We start from the raw sequence: 23,904 nt of genomic DNA on the forward strand, positions 1-23,904 counted from the left end.
TTTAAGTATCCTAACCAGATTAATAATAATTTAAACCTAAATTATAGTAAGAACCAAATCTGAGGCTGTCAGGAAATTCGAAAGGTAATTCAGTATTAGTCAAGGGTGGCCTTTAAAATAAAAGAGAAGAATTTTCTCTTTCTTTCTTTCTTTCTTTCTTTCTTTCTTTCTTTCTTTCTTTCTTTCTTTCTTTCTTTTCTTCTTTCTTTCCTTTCCTTCATTCCTTCCTTCCTTCCTTCCTTCCTCCCTCCCTCCCTCCCTTCCTTCCTTCCGACTTTATTTACTTATTCATGAGAGACACAGAGAAAGAGAGAGGCAGAGACACAGTCAGAAGGAGAAGCAGGCCCCCTGCAGGGAGCCCGATGTGGGACCAGATCCCGGGACTCCAGGATCACGCCTTGGGCCAAAGGCAGGTGATAAAACCACTGAGCCACCCAGGCATCCCAAGAGAATTAATTTTCTGATGTGGACAAGTTTGGATGGCTTATTATCAGATGGATTAAATAAAGATGATCAATACACACCAGAGTGGGTGGTTTCTAAGACTCAGTATAACTGAGTCATCATGCTTGGACCCTCTGTTCCTCAGAACACCCTCCAGCAACCAGAAGGCCTGGTTGTAAGCTCCCTCTTGGAATTGGCTTAAGAAAGTGCAAAGACAGAAACAGTTACCAGAGAGTGATCTTTTGTCAGTACATGCAGGAAGACTCCTCTGACCCTGAAAATATATCAACTGTGGGACCATGGCCTCTCTTCCTAAAAACTCAGAGCACTAAAAACACACCAGTGAAAAAGAGAAATGGCAAGCATCATTTTCTTATTGAACAGATGGGAAAAGTGAGTCAGTGGTTGGTGATGGTAGGGGGGTGGTTAATTATTCATAGTCCTACCAGAAATGTGCTAGAGCTACTGTACTGTTGAGCTGTACTCTGGCCCTCTCAAGATTCATATAGTTAAATCTTGATTTGTGGTTCTAGTCCTCTCAAGTACAACACCTCTCAACACTATTTCTCCTCTTAGACTCCCTCTTTCTCATCTAGTTGGGCTAAATAAATTATTTCCAAACTCATGTGGCCTTTCTCTCAAAATGAGTCATTTGTCCTCTAGCCATTGTCCAAGCCCCATCGTGAGCTCCCTCTGCCACCATCTATAACACCCACCTCAACAAACTTGCATCTTATCCTTGCTCAGTTCATCCTATCACACTGACTTGTACTATGATACAAGTATCACTCTTACGCTCTGGATCTTGCACCTTGCTTCCACCACAGGATATGAGCACAGACCACCTCCTCACATTGGTCAAGCTTTATCCTTTCCCTCACTGCTAACTCCTCCTTAATCCTACTAGAACAGATGTACTCATAAACTGGGGAGAATGAAGATTCTAGTTCCCCATGTATCTGTATAAGTAGATTCACATTCTATAGATCATACTCTGGACCTGAAACAGAGGTACAAGACTAGGAAAAAAATGAATTGCAAAACAGATCCTTAAAAATGACTAATGAAAACTGTATCTGTCAGGTGGCATTTTGACAAATATTGTTTGACAGGTGCTGTTTGTTATACTGTATTTGAGGATAAGCCTTTTGTAACTAGGAAACATTCATAAATATGTCTGTTTTTCTTCATTACTAAATTAGTTATTATCAGTCTTATAAGTTCTATTCCTTCGTAATTAAAACTATAAGACCCTCACATTGTGTACATTTATTTTTCATCTCTATTTTAACAAAATATTATAATTTCCATGAGAGGCCATACAGCAGAATGGTTATGTGTGCAGACCAATAAGGTTGCCCAATTTCAAATCTCAATTCTTTTTTTTTTTAAGATTTTATTTATTAATGAAAGACACACACACAGAGAGAGAGAGAGAGAGAGAGAGAGGGGCAGAAGCACAGGCAGAAGGAGAAGCAGGCTCCACGCAGGGAGCCTGACACGGGACTCGATCCCAGGTCTCCAGGATCATGCCCTGGGCTGAAGGCAGTGCTAAACCGCTGAGCCACCCGGGGCTGCCCTCAAATCTCAATTCTGTTCTCTGTCTGGAAAAATCATGTAACCTCTCTGCCTCACTTTTCCAATCTGTAAAAAGAAAACCTTAACAGCTTGTTTTGTAGGATTCAATGTGTTAGTTTTGTAAAAGTTTTAGAGCCATACCTGGCACACTGGCACCTTGCAAGACCTTGTCATTATTTGTAGTATGAATCCTCTCATTTATCCTCCCAATAGGGGGGCAGGCAGACACAGCTCCATTTTTTGCATATAAGAATTAATGCCTACAAAGCTAGTCATGCACTTCACCTGTGAGGAGGAGGTGCTGCTAAGCTCCAATCCAATTATTAGCTAGGTACATGTTCTGCTGATGTGTGCACTGGAGCTTGTAACAATGAGCCTACTTCTTCCTCTGGGCTTCTGATTCATAATGGAACCCTTACAGATGGTTCATTCAGACACCACACAACAGCAAAGTGTTATTAAGATAAGAATCTTCCCGTTCAAAACTGTTTGGTTTCCAGAAGACGGGAACAGACCTTCAATTTCATTTCAGGGTACCCCATGCCAGTCAAATAACAGAGGGATTTTCTTTTTTCATCTTGGCAGAAACTGTGTTGTGCTTACTTTTCATTAACAACCCTTGGGCAAGGAAAACATCAAGCCACAAAGCAGGCTTTCTCCCATCTACTACATTCTGCTAATGATGAACCTGATATAAATATATGGAAATAACCAGGGAATATTTAAACACGATGATTTTATATAGTATATCTTCCTGCTATGGAAGTTGTTACTTTCACAGTTCTCACTGAATTGAAACCTATAATGTTTTTATCAAGAAGACCAACAGGATAGCAACACACAGAAAGACCAAGGGGTGACTCAAGGTCATGCACGGCAAGACAGTGGTGAAACACAGAAGCAGAGAATCACTTCTTGGGGCAAAACATTGTCCTCCAAGCCATCTGAGGCATTTCTGACTGCCTGCACGGGTAAGTGTGAGCTGGACATTTCTAAGGGCAGGTCAAGGACGAATGCAGTTTGCGTTAATTATTCAATTCCAGCAAAGTACATATGCTTTGGCATTGCTCAATCAGCACCAAGTGGAGTCATGTTTTCATTCCCTGTGGGGGGAAAGTACTCGGTGACATGAACTATGGCCATAGCAACTACCTGCAGCGCTGTTCTCCCCTCTCAAAGGAGTCTACTCCCTAGGGCCAGAATGCACCTTCTCGCAGTAAGAACAAGCTAACAAGACAAATCTGTGTGTGAAGTACTTTAGATGATTTTTTTTTCCATTACTGGAAGAAAGGGGTAGTATGGAGTTACATGTGCACTTAAACAAAGGCAAATCAATACCATATAAAAACCATTATAAAGTTTCTGAAAATCATTTGTCAATAAAAATGGGATAGGACCTGTAAAATTAAGATTCCCTCCCACCTACCATTATTATCACTATTTTGTTCACCTCTTATTTTCTTGTTCTCTTTGAGAAATGACAGGATTTTCTAGTAAAGCATCAGATACCTGAGCTAATCTCCACTCTACTACTTTGTTGCAGTGGGGTCTTTGGCAGGCCTTTAAACCTCTTTGAACATCAGGCTCTTCTTTGGAAGGAACAGATACCATCTGTCCTTTCTAACTGAGAAATTGGAAAGGAACTAAGTAAGGTGACAGATGAAATGTTATTAAACTCAAATTACAACTGGGCACTTAACAGCTGGGAAACAGTGCCCACAAAAATCTTTGGTAATAGCAACAGTGCTGGGTTGTAAAAGCAGAGGTTTTTATGACTTTCTTCATGACCTGAGCCTTCTCCTGTATCGCCTTCATACATGATCTGAGTGTCCAAGGCATGTGGGGGGAAACTGACAGTCCAGAGTTTCAAAGAGCAGTGGTGTCACAACAGTATCTGGATGCTACGTTATTGGATGCAAATATGGATTGTGTGTGCACACATATACATGCCATTTGTGGGTTTGGGGGTGTGTGCATGTATTGGGGGGGAGCAGGATATATGCAGGTATGTGGGCATGTATACATGTAGATATGTATGCATATATGTGACATACATGTGTGAATATGTGTGTTCATTTGATAAGATTAGGTAGAGACCCAGGTAAAAGACTACAAGTCCTTTCTGGCAAGAAATACCCGAGAGTCTCATGAAAAGCAACCAAAGGAAGAGAAGAGAAAGCCTATGAATACTAACTTTCTTTTGGGTCCACTACTCAGTTTCCAGGACTGAGGAAACAGCTCAAGGAACTGAGACACTATGACCATCTCTGTGTGAAAACATTCTGACTGACTTTCTCTTTCGAGAATCTCTTTGATTTCTCATTACTTCGTTTTGCTGGGTTCTTGAATCTAGTAAGTATCCTTCTCCCCCTATTTATCCCTTAGATACCATACCCATTTTTCATGTTTCACATGAAACATCCCTTGTGAATTCTGGTGACCAAAGGCTCTGTTGATGCCAACAGAAATCAGGCTGACCATTTACTAAAAACTTTTTACTAGAATTGGTTCCCAAGTGGACTCAGTCTTGCATATTACTCACTGATAATTTAGCATGTACCTGAGGCTGACATGGATTTGCCCAGATAGCCTTTATCTGTCTATGTTTCATTTAGCCCCTGAGAGGCTACTTAGAGGTTAATCATACCACCAGCTTTGGCACGGTGTCTTTTCCACTCACTGCCAATATGTCAAATCTGTACTGACTCTATTATCAAAGGGCTTCCGCCCAGTTTCCTTATTGGGTAATGAAACTCACCTGTTGATGCAATATTTGCAATGGCAACAACATCTTTAGGCTGGGGGTGAATGGCTTTCTGCTTGTGCAACTGCTTAGCCCATCTGTCTATAAAGTTAAAGTGATTTTGAATGACCCCCCTATGGGACTCTCTGTTTCACTGGTGGACATATCCATCTCATGGCTCTGTGTTCGCAAGGTGGGTCTGCATCTAGTTAGCAGCAGAGGTTTAGTAATACCCCAGGTGTTTGATGGAAAATATAGCCTCAGAGTCATTGCAACTCAACACCTTTCAAAAGCTCTGCTAAGGACAACAGTATTGGAGGATTTCCCAAAGGGTTCATGGCCATGCACTCCTCTAGATATTCTAAATTTCTCCTTGGACTACCTAGACCATTCCTACAGTGAATCCTACTGGGCCCCAGTAGGGATTACTTTCTCTGATCAGGTGATGTAACCGGCCTAGAATGAGGGATATGACATGAAACTGCCCAGTGTAACCTGTCACTGTTTACCATGAAATCACATTATATACTGTCTCCTCCAGAAGGATCCATGAGAGAAACCTCTCAGGTCTTAGTTCCAAGCCAAGAATAGTACTGCTTCTCTTGGGCAACCAGACTGTTTTTACTGGTGGTAGGTGGGTTGTGGTGGGGGAGCTAGGTTGGATGCAACCGGTCATGTTTCACATTTCACATTGTCAGAAAGCCAGTTCAGAATCAAATCTGTAGCCTATTTCTTTGACTTAAATAGAATTTGTTGACATGCATTTTGCAGATTAACTTTCACCTCTGCTATATCCATATATTGTTTTGTCTTTATTTTTCTTTGCTAATTCTTAATTGATTTTATTTTCCTGTTTTGAATCAATTTTGTTAGGCCATTTTTGCATGCATTTGAACTGAAATCTAGTACATCAGGAAAATGAGAAGCCACAGCAAAGCAGTAGTAGTAGATTAAACATAATAAGTGAAATTTCTCTGAATTCTAATCTGAGGTGTCTTATTGATACACCAGATAATGGGCAGTAATAACTTTTAGATCTATAACCAATGAGCTTAATGTTAAACCCTAAGGATTAAGAACATGCAAATATAAATAATGAGAAAAATTCAGAAGTCAATATGAAAGAGAATAGATCCCAAACCCCACTGTCAGCATCTTAAGCCATCAACCTCTTCTGGGAGGCAGTCACAAAAAAGAGCCTGATGCTACCTATATCTTCTATGTGACGACAACATTTCACTATTAAAAAGCACAATACTCCAATTACCTACCGTGTTTGTGAATAAATGCAAGTCCTTGTAATATCTGATACATGATATTCCTTATAGCAGATTCAGGGAACAACTTATTTCTGTTTGGGGCAGAGGAGGAAAAAAGTTATAAATCTAGATTTACATATGAAAACAAATACCCTGTGTTCCTATTCTTCTGGTTATATAGTAAGTATTTAAGAAAATATTTGGTCATACATAATTTGATCAGAGCCTTTGATAATAAAGATCAAAGAAAAACAACCATTTGTCCATATGAGATAGTTACCTTGTAAACACTGGTGTATTGCTTACTGGTATATTCAGTTACGTTACAAAGAAGATTAAAAATTTTATAGTCACCACCCCCCTCAAGCCCTCCAATCTATCCTATAAAAAAACTTCTCTCTCCATAATATAAAATAAAACTTTAACACATTTTAACAGGGAAAATCTGAGGTTTTCCAGACAAAGTCCTTATAGAATGTGATGGACAGTACCGCACTGCCCCTGATTGGGCAGACCATACAGCTTCACTATTGTTAGTGACGATGAAGACCATATTTGTTCACTGAATTCACTCAGAGAGAAGTTGTGAATGGCACTCACTTGCCACTAAGAAAATATGACCATGAGGTTCCATGTGACTGACTCACTTTCAAAGTTCAAAATGACCAGAGCAGGTAAGGTGGTTGTTAGTTTCCTCTTCTTAGCACACAAGCCCCTGAGCATAGCAGCAGGAAAGGAAATGCAATAAACCTCCAAGTTTTCAATGGAGCTCTCAAAATAAATGAAGCCGTCACACTCTGACCTGAAATTGCTCTGCCCATATGTCCTTGTAGGAATAGAGAGCTGTGGAGTATCTGTTCAATCTCCGAGCTTCTCTGGGTGAATAACCCATTGAAAAATGAAAACGGCAGCATTGAATGTAGCTTCTATGAAAACTATCACGAGGCCTCCAAAGTAGGAATGTGGTTTGGGCCCCTCATCTAATGGGCAGCTTTAAACAGTGAAGCCTAAGCATCAGGATGGTGATACACAATCGCCAAAAGAAAACATATCCACTTTGCAATACTTATTTCTAATATCATGATGACCACACAGTACCTTTCTTTTATGAGCTGGTAAAGATTTTCCTTCATGTACTCAAAGATAAAATAAAGATGATCATTCTCCCTGATAACTTCTTTTAATTTTACTACATTGGCATGGTTGAGCTTCTTTAAAGACTGAAAAAAGCAAGAGAGAAAAACAAAAAAAATTAGAGAAAATCTGTTGTTGAAAAAGAAAAATAATAACTTTATGTAGAAAAATTATTTCGATTAGCTGACTAGAGAGGAAGTACTTGACCATCACGGGGATTTCTGGCTGCCTCCTGCACCAGGCAACGGGCCAGGGCTATCTAGGGTGCACTCCCTCCAGATGATGGAATTCATGCCATGAAAATAGCCAGAAGGGAACCAATGGGAAGCTAAAGCTTTGATTGTTCTAGTATCGGAGGAGGCAGCTGCTTGGGGCTGAGATGACAAGCCAACAGTCCACAGGCCCTTTGAACAAGAAATTGTTCAAATAGACAGAGGCTTATAGCCCGAGGCTCTCAACTTCCATCTGACTCATGTGTGTCCATGAGGCACACAGCAGTCCTTACAATGTGAATTTTATTTTTCTAAATTTTATTTAAATTCAAGTTAGTTAACATACATGGTGTAGTATTGGGTTTTAGGAGTGGTATTTAGTGATTCATCACTTACAAACAACACCCAGTACTCATCCCAACAAGGGATCTCTTTAATACCATCACCCATTTAGCCCATCCCCCAGCCATTAGTGTGAGTTTTAAAAGAGAAAGGAGGAAGAGGAGCTATCTCATTGCAAAGCACCCCTTGAGGTGAGATGGGGAGAAAGAGCTCTGCTTCCAAAGGACAGCAAAGGCAAAAGTCAGCAAAGGCAAAAGAGTCAGGCGAGTGATGAGAAACAAGAGGGTGGCTCAGGAAACGGAGCATGACCTGATTCTTTATCCTTGTGCATATGCAGTTTCCCTGTACCTGCCACATCCACATGAATACAACTATGTATAAACTTTTTTCTGTTTGCATCATTAGTTCTGTTGGTGGATAAATATACTTTTGTATTCGTGAGCAGGGATCCTGTTCATGTACAGCAGCCAGAGAAACTGCTGCTTTGCTCACCAGATGGTCAGAATTTGATTAACAGTCTCCTTCAAAGGAACCTCAAAGGGTCGCTGGCCAGCAGGATGAACCCTTTAATTCCAAAGCCTTTCCCTCACAGAGAAGTGACTCAGACAATAATTCACTGTAAAACCCTCTTTATCTCTGAATTTCCTTAAAAAGAACACTCCTTTTATAAAATAAATGCAACGGCTGAAGACAAAAAGCTGAACATGAATATCCCAATCTAGAAGGATACTCAGTAATAATGCACCCAAGCAAGGAATCAGAGCTTGGGAATGCTGCTGTGATATGATTGAATTACTTCAAGGGGCCAGGAACAGACAGGAAATGGTCAGTGAATGACAATAAAATGAAACTCTTCTGGAGCCTCTTTCCTGAAAGACAAACTCCTGCCAAGGAGGAGCTTCTCTGGCAGGAAATCTTCAATGGAAGGGAAGGCCAGATCCTTCAAGAATGACCCAACCAGGCTGATTACTTGTTTTAATTAGGTTGGATTCCAGGTTCTCCATGAGTAACAAACAAAAACATTGCTTAACTTCTAAGTATTTACCCCTGCAGGCATCTTTTCTATTTGCTTAGAATGCATCACAGCAATCGCTGAGATGTCCAGTGGATGAACAGCAGAATGAGCAAGGGTAGTCAGAGAAAAATGGTAGTAGGTTTTTAAGCTTTTCAAGAGAAGGGTTCAGGCAAGGAGCAGAGACAGTACCTTCCACATTTGGCCTGACATATGTTGTGAGCATGAATCACTGGCTCAAGTCTAAGGGCTCGTAGTTCTTGTTTCTGAGTGAGCCTCATGGACAAGTGAAGTCTATATTAGCTTAATGTAAAAGGGATGAATTTTATGTGGGAGATTTCATGTGACTCATTTTACAGGAAGAAGGCATCTTCTTTTGGCACAGGAAAGGCTTACGAGAAGAAGAAGCAGGACAGAGCTGAGAAGCACAAATAGCAAATTAGACTCAGGTCAGCAGTCCAAATGGGGACTGTTTATCCCCACTTGGAGGAAGGTTCTTAGCGATTAAACAAAACTACAAAGTACTTCTCTTCAAGGGTACCCCGGGGCATGAGACACAGTCCTCGCCTGTAAGAGGCAAATAGCCTAATTAAGACAGGGCATGAATACAAAATCCACAGAACAGAATGAGAAGGATTTTATTAAGGTCAAGAGAATGGCAGCAACAAGGAACATTAGACATGTTTTCAAGAAGGAGTAATCAGCAAACTCTGAGTGGCCAATGAGTGTATCATTCACAATGTGATTTGAAGGAAGAGTGGCATCTAGATGAAGTCAGTGGGAGGGAATGGGTGTGTCAGGAGAGAAGTCCTTCTTAGGTATGGGTGCATGAGTGAAATGGCATGGTCTGTGCCTGAGAGATGAGAACTGTCCCAGTTTGTTTCCAAAGGAAGCTTATCAAAAAAAAAAAAAAAAAAAAAGGAAGCTTATCCAGAAGACTTTGATGGGGGAAGTGGGCAGGGAAGACACTGTTTGGATGCCAGGTGTATATGCCATGGAAGCCCGACAAACATGGGTCTGAAACCAAGCTTTGTGGCTTAGAGTTGTATTTACCTCAAGCAAGTAGCTTGAGTCTCTGGGTGTCAGCTGTTTTCAGCAGCAAGTCCAAGATACTAACATCTTCCTTATGGGGTAGTTGTGAGGATGAAATAAGACAGTGCATGTGCTGCCTGGCTCATAGTAGTGTCTCAGTAAATTGTAGGTACTGTGTGAATAGCTGAATGTCACGAGGATTATTCTGGGGGCAGCACAAAAGGTGGATGAGATGCAGAGGAAGTAAGGTCACACAAGCCACCTGCAGTTTCTGGGTGACTGGGTGAATGTTCATTAACAGAGAGAATATATTATGAGCACTGGGGGAGCACTGGCAGACATTCTAGAAAGTTCAGGCACTGATATCCACTAAGCAGGTAGATGTGTGGACCTAAAGTAGGTGTCAACAAATTTTTCTTAAAGGGAAAAAGAATAAATATTTTAGACTTTCTAGGTCATATGGTCCCTGTCTCAACTACTCAACTTTGCCATCAAAGCGTGAAATCAGCCATAGGCAACACATAAACAAGTGGGCATGGCTGGGTTCCAACAAAATTGCACTTAAGCGGGATGTGGCCATTTGTTAACCCCTGATCTAATGCTTACGAAGGATAAAAGATTTGATGAGCCCACTGAAGTGAGGAAAGTAAATGAAATTACTCGTTGGAGATTCAGAGCAAAGGAGAAAATCGCTAAGGGCAGAATGCGAGAAGTCATTGCTATTTAAAGGGAGAACTACAGAGCATTTGGTGAAAGGCAAGAAAGCCACACGTCAGTGGGGCAAAAAGCAGAGTCCCACAGCCATAGGAGGGGACAGCACCCAACATTGCAGGCAAGAAAATGCCTAAGAAAACAAACTGGACTTGGCAACTTGTGACTTTGAGTGCGTGGCTCCCATAGAGCTGCAGAGGCAGATGCCTGCTTCGGCCACATGGGAAATCAATGCAGGTGGGGGAGTGAGGGCTTGGGACAAGGTCTGCCAGGTTAGGCAAGGCAAGGGGTAGAAGCTTCCACGGGAAGGGGGCTGGAACTCATCAGGGAGGGTGGCGGGCACATATATTTATTTATAGACTGAAGAGAAGGAGCCAGTAGAAAGGAAGAGCTTAAAGAAATGGGCAGGTTCAGAAGAGCCAAAAGGTGGGAGCAGCCCAAGTGTCCATCAATGGATGAATGGATCAACAAAACGTGGCATATACCTACAACTGAATAAGATTTCATCTTAAAAAGGATGGAAACTCTTGACACAGGCTATGATAGGAACCTTGAGGGCATGATGTAAAGTGATATAAGCCAGGCGCAAAGAAGAAATACTGTATGATTCCACATATATGAAGTACTTGGAACAGTCCAATTCATAGACATAGAAAGTAGATGGCGGTTGCTGAGGGTAGGGATAGAGGGGTCACGGGGCGGGTGGTGGTGGTGATGGTTGTTGTTTTATGGGTACAGAGTTTCAGGTGTGTAAGATGAAGAGTGTTCTGGAGGTGGATGGAGGTGATGACCGTACAATACAAACGTACTTAACACCACTGAATGGTGAATTTACAAATTCGTAATATGGTAAATTTTATATGTGTATTTCATCACACTTGGAAAGGGAAAGGGCATTAGTGGGAAATGCTTGAGACTGAAATAAATCTGTGGTTTAGTTAACAGTACTATACCAAAGTTTAAAAAAAGTATATTCACTAATATAATAGCAGAGCAATCTTCTACTTTGAGCTATTAACTATATGATGTTGTCATTTGCCCCCTTTTGTGGGCATCAGTGTAACAATTCAAACAAAATGACTAACTCTATCAACCGTATGTCTAAGCATGTATAAAGCTATTTTAATCAACTACATATAAATTATTCCCCAGTGTATTAATAAATACCTTAACCTCCCGAAGGTTCATGCATTCCTCCCAGGAATAAAACTTTCTTTTCATTCTAAAAGAGAACAAAGAAACAAATAGCATGCTTATTCCAAGTAACAGGCTAAACTTTCTTGTTTAAAATATTTCCATTCTGGAGAGGTGGAGGGTGGAACAATTCAAAACTTAACTAAAAAATTCAAAAAAACAAAGAAACCAAAGAAACCCAAAACCAAAAACAAATGTTTTTGACCTGAAACTCTTGAATAGTGCTTAAAGTTCGTTTCAATTTCTACCAAACATTATACTGCCCAAAACAATTCATTTTAAAATCTGGCAGTGTGATCAAGTCTACATCGCAAAATTTTCCAGCAGAGGTGGTGCAGTACAGTGCAAGGAAACCTCCCCTGCTGTCTTGCTCTATCACTAACTGGCTAACCTTGCCTTGGAGGCAAATCCCTCAGGCTTTTTTTTTTATCTAGACTAGAATTCTCCAACAGAACTTTCTGTATTGATGGTAATGCTCTTGGTATCTAGTATGGTAGCCACTACACTACACATATATGGATATTGAGTACTTGGACTATGGCTAGCATAACATAGGAACTTAATTTTTAATAAAATTTAAATTTAAATGTCATATGGTTACGTATTATCCTATTGGACAACACAGTTCTAGATCCTCCTGTATAGAGGTTGGCAAATTATGACCCACAGGCCAACCCTATCTCACTATCTTTCTGTGTAGCCCATGAGCTAAGAATGACATTTATATTATTAAATACCTGGGGAAAACAAAGAAGAGTATGATCTTATGATGATGATAATTTTATGAAATTCAAGTTTCAGTTTCCATAAAGAGTTTTATTGGAATACAACCACACTCATTCATTTCTACATGGCCTATGGCTGCTTTTACACAACAGCAGAACTGAGTTATGACAGAGACCATATGGCCTGAAAAGCTTGAAATATCTACTATGTGGCCAACCCTGGCCTACAGCCTGAGGGGAGAGAAAGAGAACTCGATGGGTGAACCAAAAATCCACGTTTCTAGTTATATTGTTCATTGCACTGTAATCACATGGTCTCACCGGACTCTTCCATTAGCCCCAGGAAATAGATGGGACAAGGGAGGAAATGATGAAACTGAGAAATCAAAAGATTTTCCCCAAGGTCTCACTGCTGGCTAATAAGAGGCCAATATCCATTTCTCCACCTCGCTCTCACACTCTGTCCCCAGTGTCACATATCTGCAGGTAGAGTGACCAATTCCTTTGTGCATACCCAAATATTGTTTAGCCCTTCCTGTATGGCAGGGCCTTTGTCAGGCACTAGAGATACAACAATGAGAAGGGCATCCCTCGTGGAACTGACATCGCAGCAGGAAGGCAGGCAATTCATCATCACTTTTTGTGTTGAGTGCTGGGAAGGAACGGCATAGGGCATGGTGACAGCAGACGCCAAAGTGACCTAATTTAGTCTGAGGTATCAGGGAGCACTCCTAGAATGAGGTGATGTTTCTATTAAGACTTGAAGGTTCTGCAGAATTTAGCCCATCGAGGCAGGAGGCAGGGAATATCATGTGAAGACTAGGGGCAGAAAGGTATCTGGTGAGTTCAAGAAGCCAAAAGGCCAAAGTGGTGGAAATGACATTGGTAGGGTGATAGTGAGACATCAGATTGAAGAAAAGAGGGAGCAGCCAAGTGATGTAGCAAGTTGAAGATCACATTAAAAACAAACAAACAAAAAAAAAAAAACAACAAAAAAAAAACCGGGGGCTTGGGCAGCCCTGGTGGCCCAGTAGTTTAGCACCGCCTTCAGCCCGGGGTGTGATCCTGGAGACCGGGGATCGAGTCCCATGTCGGGCTCCCTGCATGGGGCCTGCTTCTCCTTCTGCTTGTGTCTCTGCCTCTCCCTCTCTCTCTGTGTCTGTCATGAATAAATAAATAAAATCTTAGAAAAAAACAACTGGGGGCTTGATCCTAAAATTGATAAGATATTGCAAGCTGTTATAGTTTGGGTTCCCCTGAAAGCAGAGCCTGAGGCAAGGACTTGGGTATGGGTAGTTTATTTGGGAGGTGATTCCAGGAAGCCAGGGCAAGGAGCAAGGAAACTGGGAACAGAGAGATGGGAAATCCATTAAAGGGCATGTTATTGAGATGACACCAAGGTGTACAAGTGGGGCTCAGTCCTGGTCTGGGCTGTCTACAGACCTATGCGGAAGGTCCCCTGGTTGAGTCTCCCATGTGCATTTGCAAGAATGGGGGGGTGCTAGTGGTGGGTACAGAACTGTAACTTGCAGCACACTGAGGTCAAGTAGGACAGGCGATGAAGTGGGGCAGCAGGGACACAGTGTTTGGTGTAAAGGATTTTAGACAATCAGATTCATGTGTTTATTTTTTATTTTATTTTATTTTTTTAAATTTTTTTTTAGATTCATGTGTTTAAAGTAATCCTTTCAGATTGGAATGGAGAGGGGTGGAATAGAAGCCAAGGATCCTACAGAGGAAATTATTCTAGTGGTAAAGGTGGTAAAAGATAACGGGTTGAATGGTAGGTTAGCAGGGAGAATACAGAGAAGTAGGTGGATCAGATAAATACATAGAAGTTGGAATCTACAGGTCTAGGTGGCCAATGCTGGGCATACAGAGGGAGGTCAGAAGGATGTGCAGGTTTTGAAGAGATGGTAGTGTCATTTATCAAGATAGGGAACGTGGGAGGAAAAATAGGCTTGGGGTAAGAGAGAGGGAATGGTGAATATAAGCTCAGTTTGGGATATAATAAATCTGAAGTGTCTGCAGGGCATCCAAATGGAGATGTTGAGAAAGTGACTGGATATAGGTGGTGTGTCAGGCAGGCCCTGAAATGGTCCCTGAAGATTCCCACCTCCTTGTATTCAGAGCCTGGTATAAGGCCTCTCCTTTAATGACTTGCTTCTAACCATTGGAACACAGCAATCTGAGAGGATATCCCTTCTGTATTAGTTTACAAAAGCAAAATGATGTGACTTCCACCTTGACAGAAGCCTCTCTCATTGCCTTCACGACCCCCCATCTTGAAGCAAGGTGCCATGTTGAGAGCTATTCTTTGGAGAGGCCCACATGACAAAGGACGGAGGACAATGTCTAGCTAACAGCCAGCAGGGAACTGAGGCCCTCAGTGTAACCACCCAGGAAGTACTGAATGCTACCCACAATCATGTGAATGAACCTGGAGGTGGATCCTTTCCTAGCCCAGTCTCCAGATAAGACCTCAGCACTAGCCAACACCTTGATTATAGCCTCATGAGAGACCCTAATGTAAAGAACTCACCCAAACCCTGCCCAGACTCCTGACTCACAGAAACCATGAGGTAATAAATGGGTGTAGTTTAAAACCATGAATTCCTGGGGTAAATTATTAGGTAGCAAGAGGTAACTAATACACTCGGGTTGGACTCAGATTGTAAAGGGGAAGTAGAGTGGGGAGGTGAAGATAGTAGTCCCTAGACCACCACCTGTGTGAATGATCCAAATCAAGTCACTTAACTTCTCAGAGTGTCAGTTTCCTTTCCAATAAAATGTTTCTAAACCTTTTCATTACTACGTCACATTACGATATGACAGTTTGGAAGAGGACTAGTGTCATATGCAAATCTAAAGTAGGAATGTGTTTAAGACCTCTGACACGAACATTCCGGAGCCAACAATCATCTAGCCCACAGAAATCAATGTCTAAGACTTTCCTGTATGCCTCCTACCCACCCCCCTACCTTTAGAAATTTTCAATAACGAGAAATGCAGAGGGTAGAGTGAAAACGATGTTGACATTGTGTTGTTGATGATGAATTGATGTGAGTGAAGAATAAAACTTACTTTTTAATGGCAATCAGTTCCCCAGACTCAATGCTTCGTCCCAGTAGGACGGAACCATAGGTTCCATCCCCAAGTTGCTTGATTGTTGTGTATCTATTCATGGTGTGCCCGCTCAGGCTGGACACTCATCTCAGGGCCGAGGCGGTGCAGTCCTGCAGAAGCAGCAGGCCTCCCCAGAGTGTAACCAGATTTTTCGATGGCAGCACCAGCACAAGGTATTTAATAGAACGTGACTATCTCCCAAATACATATTTTCAAAGATCAGTCTTCTGCCTGTAGAGAAAAATGAGAGACAAGAGTAACTGCTAATGTAGATTTTGTGTATTTTTATTGTCTAAATCAAGGGTCAGCAAACAATAACCCTCCCAGGCCACCACCTGTTGTTGTGAATAAAGTTTTATTGGAACACAGTTATGGTCATTCATTTGCATAGTGTCTATAGCTGTTTTCATACTACAAAAGCAGAGTTTAGCAGCAGTGTGACAAAGACTATATGGCAAAAAAAAAAAAAAAAAAAAAAAAGACTATATGGCTTACCTGGGTGGCTCAGTGGCTGAGTGTCTGCCTTTGGCTCAGGTTGTGAGACTATCCCTGGGGTCTTGGGATAGAGTCTCGCATTGGGCTCTCTGTGGGGAGCCTGCTTCTCCCTCAGCCTGGGTCTTTGCCTCTCTCTCTGTGTCTCTCATGAATGAGTAAATAAAATCTTTAACAAACAAACAAACCTAAAAAATTTATCGTCTGGACCTTTATGGAAAAAGTTTCCCAACCTCTGGCCTAAATAATGCTCTTTTTAATTTTCATAAGATGAAAGATACCATTCTTGGAAAGTGAACTTGTCACTGACTCAGAAATGAATCAGTTGCAATTCAATGCTTTTCTGCTGACCAGCCACTGTGGGCAAACACTGCATGAAAACTATGGTCGACAAAAATTGCAGAGCTACAAAAATCTGTACTAAATATACTGTGTTCTGTGTATTTCTGCTACAATTTACAATGTAACAAAGCCAAGAAATGTTAAAATTAAAGTTCTCCTGATACAGAATTTACATATGATCCATGAACTATTTGTGGCTAAGCATCAACAGTATTATTTTTATTACTAGACATGCAGAAGCTAAACAAAGAACAACTAATTTCTTAAGGTCTGTATATAGGGTGTGCCCTTTTTAAAGTCATTTAGCTGTCTTTTCTTTAATAACAAATCATTGGCTTTTGCAATTTATAGAACTGAGTCATTCAGTCTGTCTATAATAAAGAAAATATAGCAATAATTTAAGTGATTGCAATGCTTAATAAAATATAAATGCTAAAATAAAAGTAAAGTTTTTTTTGTTTTTGTTTTAATGTAAGCTCTATGTCAACTGTGGAGCTTGAACTCAGACCCTGACATCAAGAACTGTTGCATACAATATCAACTGAGCCAGCCAGGCACCCTGAGCAAAAAACAGCTGATAAAATAATTATCTGAAAAATCAAAAGATCAGAAAACACTGATTAGAAGTATGTGATGTTCTGCATCTAAATCCAGTTTACGCACCTTGTCCTTCCAGAAGAATTCCAAATAAATGAAGAAGGAAAGAAGGAAATAAAAAATTCACTATTAGGCAAATACCACAATAAGATCTGTTGCAGACAAGAGTCACTGATGAATGCAAATATTAGTGGATGAATGGTTGAGGAGAAACAAGGTATTTACATAGTTTATTGTTCATTTTTTTCAAAGATCTTAGAGTCTCAGGACGGGGATGATGGTGGTGGAGAAACAAGGTATTTACATAGTTTATTGTCCATTTTTTTCAAAGATCTTAGAGTCTCAGGATGGGGATGATGGTGGTGGTGGTGGATCCCCAGATATGTTCTAGGGGATGACGGTGGATTGGCCAGATATGTACTAGCGAATATGAACTAAGATATTTCAAGTCAGCTTAGGTTTCAGGGACAGGATGTGGGAGAGGTTCAAGGGAAAGTCCCCTAGCTTCCAGCAGGGTCCATTCCATCTGGGTAAGGGAGGGAATAAGTAAAGTCTTCACAAAAGACGGAGCTTGAGAGAACAAGAAAAGAAGGTGTTTTGTAAGGCAAGGCATTCTAGCTGTCCAAGGAGCAGAAACAAAGGCATCAACTCAGGAGGGAGGGGTAAGGTGGGAGCTTGGAACAGGAGAGAGAGAAAACCCCAGAGTTTTGTTTGTGGAGGGCCTCAGATGCCACTTTGAAAAACATAGGCTTCAGCTTGATCCTGTACCAAAGGAGACAAAGTGCTGCAAAGGACATCATTGGGCCAATGGAAAGGACTGAAAGACAGATGGTAGATTAGGTAAAAGTATTGCATCTGTATTAAATTTACTGAAGTTGATATCTGTCCTGTGGTTCTGTAAGAGCAGTCTTATTGTTAGAAAATACACCCTGAAGGGTGTATAAGTCAAGGACCATGATGTATGCAATTTGTTCTCCAGGAGGTACAGTTAAAATATTGTGTGCATGGGAGGGAATGATGTGAGGGTAGAGAGAGGGAACAAATGGGGTTAAATGTTAACAATAGGTAAATTTGGGTAAAGGTATATGGGTATTCTTGGACTGTTCTTGCAAGTTTTCTATATGTTTCTAACGTAAATTATTCTACATTAGAAGTTTAAAAAGTTATCAAAATGGTAAAGGAAGAGAATCTTTAAAAAGATATATATCTTAAACATTTTATTTCAGCTTAAGACATAAAAGTGTAGATTTATTCGATAAAACCTAACATTAGAACATACATCATGGCTGTGTCTCAACACAACACAGAAAGAGTACTTGAACCACAACATAAGCAATTTTTAACTCTGGGTTTATTTTCCCCTTTTTCTTCTTTTTCATATCTATCTCTACCTGTTTTTGATATGACCTAAATGATTTCTACATCATTCATGATTTCATTTTCTAACAAATTAAAATTCCCAAACCATTGTTGTATGTCATCTTCCTAAAAATCACTGGTACTTTCCTTGATTTGTCAAATAGCAGCTAATAAATCACATGATTTAAAAAACAAAACAAAACAAAAAGGAGGCTTTCACCTAGAGGCAGTGGGAAGTTAATTTTTTTTTTAACTTGAGAATAACACGATTAGATTTGCATTTTGTAATCTAGTTAATTAGAATATTTTTCTTAATGTCCAACTAAAACTTGCCTGTTCTAATTTAAGCTAATTTCTTCATGCTTCGTTTTTTGGTAAATATAAAGAAAGTACCCCACAAAATTGTGTGTATACATGAAATTAGTAATCAAATGTGTGTCTCTCAGCCTTCTCCCGCATTAATTACGCAACCTTTCCTCATAAGACCTTTTTCCATTCCTTTAATTATCTTTGGCATTCATCTCTGAATCCTCACACATTTCTCCATTCCCTTGATGAGCTGTGGTGACCAACCTTAATAATGATGTGCATTCCAGTAGCATGTGGGCTCTCCCCTACCTTTTTTATATTTTTGCAATGGCATTATATTACTGATTCATATCTATAAATTATCAATCACAGAAACCTTTCTTTGGTAGTTATGTCTCACTACTTCCTCATCCAATTAAATTGTATAATTGGGACAATGCTTCTAGATTATCATTGAGAAAGCCATTTGTGAAAGAATTAAGAACTTTAGTGAAGTCAAGATAGAATGAGTCATTCATTTAACATATAGTCATCCTAATAGCTTCTTATTACAGTTTGTCAAATTATCACAGAATGAAATTTGATTACTCTAGAAACATTTGACTCTCACCATGCCATGATAGCTTTTTAATCTTATGTTATTTCAGGTAATTACATAATGATTGTACAATAGATCAAATTGGTGTCTCTTCAGGCACTGATGTCAGGTTGACAGTGCAGAATTTTATTGCACCTTTACTAAGATGCTAAGCATTATGCAAGGCTTTTGCGGCACACAATGAATAAGATAAGTGTCCTTTAAATAACTCACAACTGACGTGATCATGAAAAATGTAGAAAGTACTATGAGACTATAGTAGAAAGAGCAACCAACTCTTCAGTGGAGGGAGGGATCTGAGAGAAGAGAAGAGAGGAGGTAGTACTAAAGTAGTAAATGAACAAGGTTTTATTAAGCAGAAAAGGAAGAGAAAGGAATTATAGATGGAGGAAACTGCGCAAAAGGTTGGTGGTACAGACCTCGGTGTGTTCATGAGAGGGCAAAAGTCCAGTGGTTGCATCCATGGCTGAACACTAGAATAGCCTTTTAACAAATACTATTGCCCAGACCCCACCTCTAAGGGTCAGGTGAGGGGTGGGGAATGAGTTTCAGTAGTTAAGAAAGCTCTGCAGGTGATTCTAATGTGTAACCAGACTGCGAAGTATGGGCCTAGGGCATAAAGACTATGGAGAGAAGTAAGGAAATGGCGGGAAATGCCTAGAAACTCAGGGTGGGGGTAGGCCCATGTGTGAAGAAATATATTCATCATGCAGGAGTTTTGGTCCTTACCCTGGAGAGGGGAGTTCTCCAGTATTTTGAAGCAGGGAAACAACATGAGGAAGATACCTTTGGAGACCACATAGATGTTAGGATGGAGAGACTACAGGCAGAGAAATTAGTTTGGAGGGTTTGCTGTAGTCCATATGATACATGTTGAAGGCCTGTACAAGAGACCTAGCCTACATGACTCTCAGATACAGGAGACACATGTTTGGAATAGGGAATGTATGCATATATGTTACTTGGACAAGGTGTAGAGATGATGGGTTCTGCTTCCTGAGGTGTAGGATTTGAGGAATGTACAAAACCTCTCATTGCAGATGCTCAGTAGACAGCTACAAGTAGTTTTAAGGTTGTTTAATTTTCTCCAAAGATAATACATTATTGGAGCTCTTATGAAGAGCTCAGCATTCAGACAAGGTTGATCTGCACGACTCTGATCATTTCAACTTTGGACGACAAACTTCAAGAGAGACATTAAAGAACATAATAAAGGGCCTAAATAAAAGCACCAGAAGAGTAGCTGAAAGAATATTTGAAGTAAAAGAGACTTGGGGAACCATGCTCATTGTTTCAAGTGTACAAACGGGTATAAGGGAAAAGGATTAGTTACGCTATGTCTGGATCCAGAGAACAGGACCATGACCACTGTCTGAGCTTTCTGGTCTCTGGTCAATTATTTCCCATATCAAAAAAATTGCAGTGGCATTATTCAAATTAGCATTACACAAGAAGCATCAGTCCACCCACAGTCAATTCTGGGCATATCCCAGCAGGAAGCAGTTAAATACATTTGAGATCGGTATTTTCAGTTGTTCACCACTTTTGTGGTGGCTCAAATATGATGACTCATGTCATAATCTGAAACTGAACAAAAACCTCACTGCTACTCTGGGAAAACAACAGGGCAATGGACAATGCTGTAGAAAAAAGGGAGAGGCAGTAGATGCCACTGCGGATCTACCCAATAGCAATGCTGCCCTTCTTGCTTAACTTTCAAAACACTATTTATATTCAGGATCCAACATAATCAGGGTTGGCAGCCACCTACCACAGCCCTAGGGCATGAACTGTGATCACTCTAAGCCAAGCTAAGCTATTCCACCTCCCACTAAAATTTGTTTAGGAATGGGGCTATGGCTCTTACTCGTAAGATGGAAAGGATGGTGAGCTGGTAGGAGAAAGAGAAAGGCTTCTAAGAGGGAATCTCCTGCCTGATAAAGACAGCTGACAAAGAGGTTGCCCTGTGTTTCTGCTTTAAATAAACATAGTTGCATAAAACTCATATGTAGGTGTGAGATAGCCTTCTAGTGACTATGAGAAATCAACTCTAAAGAGGAGAATCCTGTCTGCTAAGAATGGATAAAAACAAAGAAAGAGGCTGAGTCTGTGATGATACCACTGGGCTGCTGCATGATCTCTGAAAATATCAACCTTAGATTTCTCATTATAGGACCTAATTAAAAATCTTTGTTGCTGAAGCCAATGTTAGATATTCCATCAAGTACAGCTGAAAGCATTCTGGATACAGTATACTAAGGCTACTCTGACTTAAGAGACTAAAATTCAAAATTCCATCTATACAGGAGGTAATAGGTCAATTAATCCATTAACCGATTGAACTTCTGTAGCTAGCATGGTTTTGAAAACTGAAAGAGGAATAGAGTTGGAGACAAATTAGAAGTAATTCTGTTAGCCTAAGGTAAATTTTCTATCCACCAGGATCTGCTTCCATTTTGCAAGAACAAATGACTACAAATCTTGGGGTGAAATAGGATGAGTGTCCAAAAATGGTCCTGGGTGTCACTCAGGGTTGCCTGGACAACTAGCCAGCTGGGACTGGGCTTCCTTCTTCTCCCCAGTATTTATCCAAAACCAACTTTTCTTAGGCCTTGTAGGTCCCTCCATGGTAGGCAGATGGTTTTCTCAGACAAGTCCTCTCTGTAGGTGGCACCTAAACCCAGATTCTGCAAATCCTCTGATAATGGCCCAACAGACAAGACTGTTCTGACACCCACGAGGGACCCAGTCTGTATGCTACTGATAGTGAAACATCACACGGAACAAGGTAGCCTCAGTTAAAAAGGCAGCCAAGGAAATCATAGAACTCTCAGTCCGAGTTTTAACAGGAAAGAAGTTTCAGCATACTATTGACTATTTGTACTGTACATTCTTTGATGCTGGAGAGACATTTATATCTATGGAGTCAGCTCTTTAAAAATGGTAGACAAACATCAAATGTGTAAAATGCATATGTGAAATAAAAAGTTGGGTATTGCAGTGTATTTTATTAACTTGGCACTTTGGAATGCTCATTTAGAACAAAAACCATTAAACTATGTTTTTAACTGTAGCTAACTCAAGTCTCAACTCAGTATAAAAATAAATCACAGCCATGTCATTCTGGTTCCTCTCAAGCCCATCATGTTGGCTCCTTTCCACAACATTGTGTCTGTATGTCATTCTATTGAGACCTCAGTATATAAGTAGAAGACAGTTTCTACTTTTGGATTCCTTACGATTGGTAAAAATTTTACAACTTTTTACAATTTGGTAAAAAAGGCAAAAGTATGGTCTTTCCCATGGTTGTGAGGTTTACCCACATTTATGTTGCATAATATAGAAATATGTGAAATATAAATATATTTTAAAGATTTTATTTATTTATTCATGAGAGGCAAGCAGAGAGAGGCAGAGACATAAGCAGAGGGAGAAGCAGGCTCCCTGTAGGGAGCCTGATGTGGGACTCGATCTTACAACCCTGGGATCTCGACCTGAGCCAAAGGCAGGTGCTCAACCACTAAGCCATCCATGTGTTCCTGAAATATATATTTTTAATATATTTTTTTTAATTTTATTTATTTATTTATTTATGATAGTCACAGAGAGAGAGAGAGAGAGGCAGAGACACAGGCAGAGGGAGAAGCAGGCTCCATGCACCGGAAGCCCGATGTGGGACTCGATCCCGGATCTCCAGGATCGCGCCCTGGGCCAAAGGCAGGCGCCAAACCGCTGCGCCACCCAGGGATCCCCCTGAAATATATATTTTTATAGAAATATGCAAATATTTAGGGGCATCTGGGTGGCAAAGTCAGTTGAGCGTTGGACTCTTGGTTTTGGCTTAGGTTATAATCTAAGGGTTCTGAGATTGAGCCCTGTGTTGGGCTCTACACTCAGCACAGAGTCTGCTTAAAATTCTCTCTCCCTCTCCCTTTCTTTCCCACTCCTTCTCTTTCTCTCTCTCTCAAATAAATATTTAAATCTTTTTAAAAAAAGTATACAAATATTTATTTCAGATACAGGAATAAGTATGCTCAAAAAATTGAAGTAGAACAACATATTACACAAGTGAAAAATTATGCACACAGCACTATGCTTAGTTCTGAGTAACAAGATCCAAAGAGCTGAGGGAGGTGGATCTGGCCTCTAGGCCTTTCCCTCCTAGCTAGGGAAGGAGACTAGGAGACATGGTACTTGGGGTCGGTTCCTGGGAGGGGTGGAGACCACAAGGATGCTACAGGTGTACAAATAAGAAATCATTTTGTGAACCACTGGCTAATTTCTCTTACTGAGGACATGCCATTTACCCATACACTAACAAAAACCAATCTTTGAAAAAAATACAAAAAGTTTTCCTTACCAGCTCTATTAGTTTCCCACAACTGCTGTGACAAACTACCATATACCTGGTGGCTTAAAGCAATAGAAATTTATTCTCTTACAATTCTGGAGGTCAGAGTCTGAAATCAGTACTGGGTTTCTCAGTGGGCTAAGATCAAGGTGTAGGCACTTCCTTCAGAGGCCCTAAGGGGGATCTCTTCCTTGTCTCTTCCAGCTTCTGGTAGCCACTGCATCCCTTGGCCCTGGCCCAGTCTCTGCCTCTATGGTTCCACAGCCTTCTCTTCTGAGTGGTGTCAAACCTTCCTCTCCTTCTCTCTATAAGAACTTAAATTTCCATTTAAGGCCTACCAGATT

General features: G+C 40.6%; 1 protein-coding gene across 2 annotated transcripts in view; it reads right to left on the bottom strand.

Annotated features, from left to right (window-relative positions):
* CILK1 (ciliogenesis associated kinase 1) overlaps positions 1-23,904 on the bottom strand; it is a 57,627-nt gene that overhangs the window by 21,879 nt on the left and 11,844 nt on the right. For both annotated transcript variants that reach the window (XM_035697354.2, XM_025419035.3), the window contains exons 2-5: positions 15,471-15,743; positions 11,635-11,689; positions 7,123-7,244; positions 6,037-6,116 (exon numbers count right to left, since the gene is read on the bottom strand). In XM_035697354.2, the coding sequence (XP_035553247.1) occupies positions 6,037-6,116; positions 7,123-7,244; positions 11,635-11,689; positions 15,471-15,571 (358 nt within the window). In that variant the 5' untranslated portion in view covers positions 15,572-15,743. The remainder of the gene's footprint in view (positions 1-6,036; positions 6,117-7,122; positions 7,245-11,634; positions 11,690-15,470; positions 15,744-23,904) is intronic.

This window comes from Canis lupus, chromosome 12, assembly GCF_003254725.2.
Source record: "Canis lupus dingo isolate Sandy chromosome 12, ASM325472v2, whole genome shotgun sequence".
Lineage (NCBI taxonomy): Eukaryota > Metazoa > Chordata > Mammalia > Carnivora > Canidae > Canis > Canis lupus.